Source organism: Arvicola amphibius, chromosome X, assembly GCF_903992535.2.
Source record: "Arvicola amphibius chromosome X, mArvAmp1.2, whole genome shotgun sequence".
Lineage (NCBI taxonomy): Eukaryota > Metazoa > Chordata > Mammalia > Rodentia > Cricetidae > Arvicola > Arvicola amphibius.
In genome coordinates, this window is record NC_052065.1 from 129,506,237 (window position 1) to 129,514,289 (window position 8,053).

The 8,053-nt window shown below is 33.5% G+C and overlaps 1 protein-coding gene across 1 annotated transcript; it reads left to right on the forward strand.

Annotated features, from left to right (window-relative positions):
* The first annotated feature begins 3,988 nt into the window (after positions 1–3,988).
* On the forward strand, positions 3,989–5,842 carry LOC119804497 (RNA polymerase II elongation factor ELL2-like). Its single transcript, XM_038315893.2, has one exon. The coding sequence runs from the start codon at positions 3,989–3,991 to the stop codon at positions 5,840–5,842; it is 1,854 nt and encodes a 617-aa protein (XP_038171821.2).
* Positions 5,843–8,053: the final 2,211 nt, after the last annotated feature.

The window sequence follows — 8,053 nt, forward strand, 5'->3', positions numbered from 1 at the left end:
AATGCTAGAAGAGATTAGTGATTATGGTATCAGAGTTCTAGAATCATTGATATGTTGCTAGTTACATGGAAGGGACATAAGTGCTGTGAGAAGGCATACTGAAGAGACTACAGTGTTCTAGAAAGCTTATAACATAGATGATGACAAAGAACAGTGGACAGGTAAGAAAGGATAAACATATTCCTAAATTTGAGTAGGGTGTTATAAATTAACAGCAGTGATTTGAACTTGTGTTTATGTTTCTTTCTTTTACTACAAAGAGAGAACATGTACCAGTGATATCTGCTATTAATACCTCCTTTTCTCACACAGAAAATTGCTCCAAATTTGGGTTTTAATGATATCAGTTGTTTACATAGGGTGCTTATGGTAATCAAAGTCATGTTGAGAGGAACTATCATACTGGAAGTTGGTATCATACATAAGTTGGTTCACATGTTTTGTAGTATATAAGTTGGACAGATTAATAAAGTTTTGTTATTCTGTCTGTTACAAAACATGAGTCCTTATGAATTAGATTAGTGTTCTTATACAGGCAATCCTAAAGAGATCCCTACCCACTTTTGACATCCCAGCATAAACTATCAAGACACAGCCTGTGGATCAGAAAGTTGATGAAGGAGAGTCATCTGTCTATGTGTTACTTTCATTGGTTAATAAAGAAACTGCCTTGGCCCTTAAATAGGACAGAAAATTGGGTAGCCAGAGTAGATAGAACAGAATGTTGGGAGAGAGAAGGCAGATGCCTCAGGCAGTCGCCATAGGCAGTTGCCATGCCTCTCCTCTCTGAGTCGGATGCAGGTTAAGATCTCTCCTGGTAAGCAACCACCTCGTGGTGCTACACAGATTACTAAATATGGGTTAGTCAAGATGTGAGCCCAATAAGAGGCTGAAACTAATGGGCCAGGCAGTGTTTAAATGAATACAGTTTCCGTGTAATTATTTCAGGTGTAAAGCTAGCCAGGTGGTGGGACGCAGCCCTGCCGCTCCATCTATAGAAAGTAGCTTCTCATCAGTCACCAAATGCTTATCCAGGCAAAGCTACAAATTAGAGATTGGGGCAACAATCAGGCAATGTCCTTTAAATATGTCTTACTGGTAGGAAACTTTTATATGTTATTTTTCTTCAATCTCACAGTCACTTCTGAGATAAGCATTTAATGTCACGAAATCAATGAGTATATTAGAATGATGTTCACTAATTTGAGCAAAAAGATTCATGTAAATGAGTCAATTCTTTACAGAATTGTATAAATTGTATAGAGCTCAAAATTATGCTATAAAACTCTGACATTCTTTACCCTTTTGTACTTTGATGGTAAGTTTTGAGGGTTGCTTATGTAAAATGAGTTCATTAAATAAAACATAATTTTATGTAATAAAACATACAATCCATTTTATATAATTATTTCTAACATTTTGAAATGTCAAGTCATTTGTTGTCATATTATTTAATTTTATATTTACCTTGTGATATATATATATATATATATATAGAGAGAGAGAGAGAGAGAGAATTTATCTGTATTATGAAGTAAAATTTTAATTTTATATCCTTCTTAAAATGTTGACAATTGCATTTATCAATGTTTATATAATTGTCTACCATTTATAAATTGATTGTTATAATTTTATTTTCTAGTTTGTTCTGGTTCTTTATGCATTTTCATCTGTTTTCCTATACCTTCTTCTAGTTCTCCACCATATAATTATTGTTGTTTTATGTTATATTATTAGGTAGAGAAACTCTTCACTTTGTCTCATATGTAAAATTCTTTTAGCAGAACACCACAAGAAAACCCACAGAATCAACTAACCTGAGCTCATAGGGACTCACTGAGACTGATTCACCTACCAGAGAATTTGCATGCAATTTACCTGGGCCCTCTGCACATACATTACAGTTGTGTAGCTTGATCTTCTTATAGGACTCCTAACAGTGGGGACAGGGACTGTCTCTGACTCTGTTACCTGATTTTGGGAGCCTTTTCTCTTACTGAGTTATCTCATCCAGCTCTAATATGAGAGGAGGTTTCTAGTCTTGCTGCTACATGATATGCCATGGCTATCTGAAATACATGGAAGGCTTGCCTTTTTCTGACTAGAATGGAGGGGACGTGGATCCTTCAGGAGTGGATATTGGAGGGACAGATTGGAATGAGAGGAGGGATGAAAGACTGATCAGCCTGGAAAGAATAATTAATTAATAAAATAAAGGATATATTGGGTCAATATTTTCAAGACTTTTATGTTTATAAAGTAATTTTATGTTTTTGTCACAATGTACCTGTTTTCTTATTCTTTAGTTGGAAAACATTTTGTTGTTATCTGGAAATAAGACTACAATTGGAATTTTTAGTATCTAAAATACTATAGATATAAATGCAGGAAAGATGCTTTATTTCTGATTATATTTACTAAGGATTTTCAGCAAGAATAAAATAGCATATATGTATGTTTGAAGTCATTATATTGCTGATGATATTCCTGCATTGCACAGCCTTCATGTTATTTCTGAATCAGTTATTTCATATTTTTATTTTATAGAAATGTACTATGAAGTTATGGAATCATGAAAAATATTGAAGAGGAATGAAACATTTCTCTGATGTTAATAGACTCATATACATTTTGATGAGATAGAGATATATCTTCACCTTAAGAAATGCAGAGGTATTACTAGTTATTCCCTTGACATTTAGAAACTGATTTTTCTAGGCACCTATTGCTTAAAGTGAAATGTACTATGGACAAAAATGCAAACATCAATAAATTTATACATAAAATGATCTTTATGATTCTAAAGATCATAGACCAGTATAAAAACAAATGTGATAATAATGTAATATGTGTTATTTTTATAGAACTTATACAAAATGCTCTGGAATAATAATGAAGGAAATAATATTTTTGATGATAGCTGATACAAATGAACTTAGCTTTGAGCTGGATTTCTAATAGTGAATAGAAATTTAGCAACGTGAACCTATCAAGGGTAAGATTTAACAGTGAATAGAATTGACATATTAATTTGTTTAAGATGTACCAACTGCTTCCTAAATCTTTGAGGGCTAGCTCTAGTTATAGGAGTCAAGTAATGTAAAGACTGAAAAAGCCCAATTCCTTATTAAAGCCATATCCTGGTCAAAGTTATATACATGAAACAAAGAAGCAAAAGTAATCTGATGGCAGTTAGTAAATGTTCTCTATACCGGATAATAGAAAGAGTGCTCTAGAGTTACTGTGAATGACAGGGCAATATCTTAAATAGAATGGTTATGTGAAGGCTATAAATAAGAGGAATAATATAATTAAAGATTATTGAGAAAATCATTAGTGGGAAGGACTCTCAAATGAAAGACTGATAGAAAAACAGTTATGAGCAAATTACTTCCCCTTATTAGAGATGTATAGAGACTTAAGGACTAAAATAAATACCTCTAAATTTTTTCTTTTTATCTATGATTAATATAAATTATGTGGTCACAAGTTAGAGTCCCTATGGATACACCAAACTCCAATCCTATGAAAAACTAAAAACATGTCTTTCATGACAGACTAAGTGTAATGTAGACTTGCTCTTACTCATGTCATGTGGAATCCTTCTCCTCCAGTTTCCAATAATTTATAGATGTTGATTCCATTATCTAGTACCTTTACTTGAATTTCTGAGGAGGAGATAACTTTTATATATTAAATTTAGAGAATAACATATTTTCAGTTTGAGCTAACAGGGCCACATGAAGAGAAGCTGTAAGGATAAAAGATAAATAATTAGATTCTTAGAACAGTTTTACCTGTCCAAAGTTTTCTCAGTCAATTATTTCTCCTATTTGTTTAATTAGCATAAAATACGTTGAAAGCATAGTTTCATAAACAATGGTAATAATAAACCATATATTCCAAGAAGAGTAAAATCATTTTTTCAAACGTTGATCTTTACAGATATGACTATTTGGCTTCCTTTGGAGGCAAAACAACAGGAAAAATGGTAGGACAAATGCCCGTGAAGGAAACAGACATCATAGACCCAGGGCTGAGCAATGTCAACAGGCTGCCTATGGGGTTTCCAAGACCAGTCTTCCAGGCAAATCCTCCATACCAAAACAATAAACATTCTTTACCTTCCCAAGGTTCTCAGTTCCACGGATTTCAACATCTTAGCAAAGTCACACCAAACAATTCATCTACTGATATGAAAACTGTTAACTTTCAATTGTCAAATGTGAGTAATGACACACAGCAAGACAAAATTGGCAGTTCCCAAACAAATATGTCAAACTCTACTCACCTACAATTTAACTGCCCACAATCTATTCAAGACAAAATGACAATGAATAGATGTGCCAGCTCTTCTCAGCTGACTTCACAAAGAATGACAGAAGCAGAAGAGAAATCTTGCAATACATGGAAAAATATTAGAAAATCATATGTTCAGAAAAAGGTGCCAGTTCGAAAAGTGCCTCATTTTGTTCCTGATCAAGAACCCGAGAGGAAAAGAACAACCCCTCTCAACACTGCATATGCCATACGAAAGTCAAGGCCAATCAGTGGTGTCCACACTCGACCATATAGGGACAGAGTGATTCACCTACTAGCACTGAAAGACTATAAGAAATCTGAACTTCTTGTTCAACTGCAAAAAGATGGCATCAAAACAAATGACCCCAATTTTCTTGGAAAAATTCTGCTGCAGGTGGCTAATTTGAATGCCACTACTTTGTCATATACTTTAAAAGACAGTATCTTCAATGAGGTCCAGAGAGATTGGCCGGGCTATAGTGAGGAAGACAAGTTGTCATTGGATTTGGTGCTTTCCAGAAAGCTACGTCCATTTCACAATTCTACCAAGGCCACCCATTGCAAAGAGTCATCTGTAGTTTCTAAAACAGATGATTCATCATCCTCAAAGGATCATTTTCTCTCCTTATCTGGTATTGACCCTTTAATGAAAAATAAAGGTGGATTCTTTCCCCCTAAATCTGGTGGACAGATAACATCAAATGGCCAAGCAAGTGGTAACAGTGAGAAATCTGTAATTATGTTGTGTTCTGCCCCTACTACCAAATGCATCCCTCGACCATTGCCTGACTCCCATCTGCCAAATTCAAATTCACCACTGCTCGTAAAATCTAATCATACTGTTTTCAGTGCTCCAGAAAATTCTGGGACTCAAAATCCATGTGACAACATCAGCCATGACAATGACATGCTTGAAAGAGAGATGAATAAATACACTTCCTTGGAAGCTCCATCCTGTGCTTCATTTCAAAAAATGTATTCAAAACCAATAGAAATACCACATTTTATGCCTGAGAAGTTCAAATGTGCATTTGCAAAGCGAAAAACAACTATCCCAAACTGCATTACCAGCACAATGGAGAAACCGAAGACAGATTTTAAGAAACAAGATGAAATTATGAAGTCAGATTCCAACAAGGAAGTTAAAAAAGTTTTCCCTGATTCTGGGAAGACCAGTTTTACATCTGCAACTCCAGATTATTTGGTGAATTATTCTATTATACTTTCTTCTGACCAACGTCAGTATTATGAGAAGGAATTCAGGGCAGATTATAGTGAATATCAAGCCATGTACAATAAGATACAGATTTCATGCACACCAATCATTGACCTAGATTCAGAAAGAAAGGGATTTTCTCCAGGATCAAAAGAATACCAAGATATTACTAAAAATATTTTAGTAGCCTATCAGAAAATGCGGCAGATTAATCCTAAATTTTGTGAAGAAAAGGATAGATGTGTGTTTCTTTACAACAAGCTGGTTCACATTAAAAAGTTAATAAATGATTTTGACCAGCAAGAAGTAAAGTCTACACAGTAATGGAGGGTTTGGACAAGAATAAACTTGATTTATTCTTGGTAACAAGATTCTAAAGGGATGGCACTTGAAAGTTTTTTGAAACTTGCAACAGTACTCAAATTTAGTTTGTTTTATATTCATTTGTTTTGCTTTTCTACAATTCTGAAGCTACATTATGATTGTTTAACCTCCAATATTTGTGTTTCCACTACATATTTCATGATATTGTGAACCTAATGTCTATAAAATAAAAATGTACATATAGAAAAATAAAATGAGCAAGTAAAAATATTTTTGGATAATAGCCTCTCTTCTTGGATAGTCATTATTCAAGTTAATAATTCAAACAGAGGTTTAAAATTTTATACACAGTATTTCAGCATATCTTTTCAGAACACCAGTTGCAGTCAAACACCTAAAGATTTTGAGCTATGGAGAATGCCTTAGAGTAACTATTGCCACTATGAAACACAATGAACAACACAAGCTGGGGAGGAAAGGGTTTCTTTAGCTTATGTTTCCAAATTACTGTTCATCTTCAAAGGAAGTCAGTACAATTACTCAAACATGGCAGGAACCTGAAGGCAGGAGCTGATACAGAGGTCATGGAGGAGTGATGCTTACTGGCTTGCTCCTATGGCTTTGCTTACCCTACTTTCATATAGAACCCAGGACTACCAGCCCAAGGATGGCCACACCTACACATAATGGACTGGGCCCTCCCCAATCAATCACTACTTTGAAAATACCTACAATCAGATCTTATGGAGGCATCTTTCCAATTGAGGCTCTCTCCTCTCTGATGACTCTAGCTTGTATCATGTAGACATAAAACTAGCCAGTATAGGATTTAAACTGTGTATTTAAAACACTATTCATATTCAAATAAGATGTATTGTATTTATAAATCTGAACTGTTTCCCTAAAGAGGTATCTGTTTAGTTAATGTCTGTATATGTCATCCAAAAGAAAATTGATACATACCAAAGAAAGTAAATAACCATTATATATAGTCCAGGAAGACTACTAAGAAAACAAGCACTGCTTTCATAGTGTCCTATAGGTTTGGGTACATTGTGCCTTTATTTTTGTTGAATTCTAGGAAGTCTTTAATTTCTTTATTTCTTCCTTAACCCAGGGGTTGTTCAATTGAGCACTATTCAATTTCCATGAGTTTGTAGGCTTTATGCAATTAGTATTGTTGTTAAATTCTAACTTTAAATCATGGTGATCTGATAAAACACAGAGGATTACTCCACTTTTTTTTTTTAACAATTTAGGTTTGTTTTGTTACAAGGATGTATTTCTACATTTAAATTAAAATCTTTGATCCAATTTGAATTGAGATTTTGCCAGATAATACACACAAATCTCACTTCATTTTTCAATGGGTGGATATCCTATTTTTAACCACCATTTAAAAAAAAGCCTGTGGTTTCTCAATTGCATGCTTTTAACATACTGTCAAAAATTGTCTATACCTTTAGAAGTTTATTTATGAATCCTCTACTGAATGTAGCATTGGTCTGTATATCTGTTTTAATGTCAGTATCATGTTGCTTTATCTTGGTGAGTTTGTTGTTTATTTTGATATTAGTTGTGATACTTCTAATTTTGTTCTTTCTGATTATATTTTACTTATTTGTATTCCAAAAAATTTTAGAATTTTTGCTTATTTGCTTTCTGTTTTAGTTACAAAAAGAATGTCCTTGAATTTATGAAGAGAACTACATTGATTCTGTACATAATTTTTGGTAGTATATCTACCTTCAGAATATCAGTTTTGCCTATCTAGGAACATAGAAGACTATTTCATTGTTTATTATCTTCTACAATTAATATTTACAGTTTCCTAATGTTTCTCTTCTAGTGTAATTAAACATACTTGGTTAGGATTAATTCAAGATATTTTATTATTTTATTGATACTATTGGTCTCTCTCTCTCTCTCTCTCTCTCTCTCTCTCTCTCTCTCTCTCTGTGTGTGTGTGTGTGTGTGTGTGTGTGTGTGTAAGACCAAGAGGAAATAAATAGTTCAATAGGCCAATAATTTTCTGGAATGTATTTAAAAATGACCCAAATGCTAGTTTTCTGTATATCAACCTAATAAAATAATTACCATATAACATGTACAGTTGGGTAGCAAGTTACTTTCAATCACACACATAAAATATGTAAATTCTGGTGTTTTGAAAAAATGTAAAGTATGCTAAAAGAGTCATATTTTATTTCA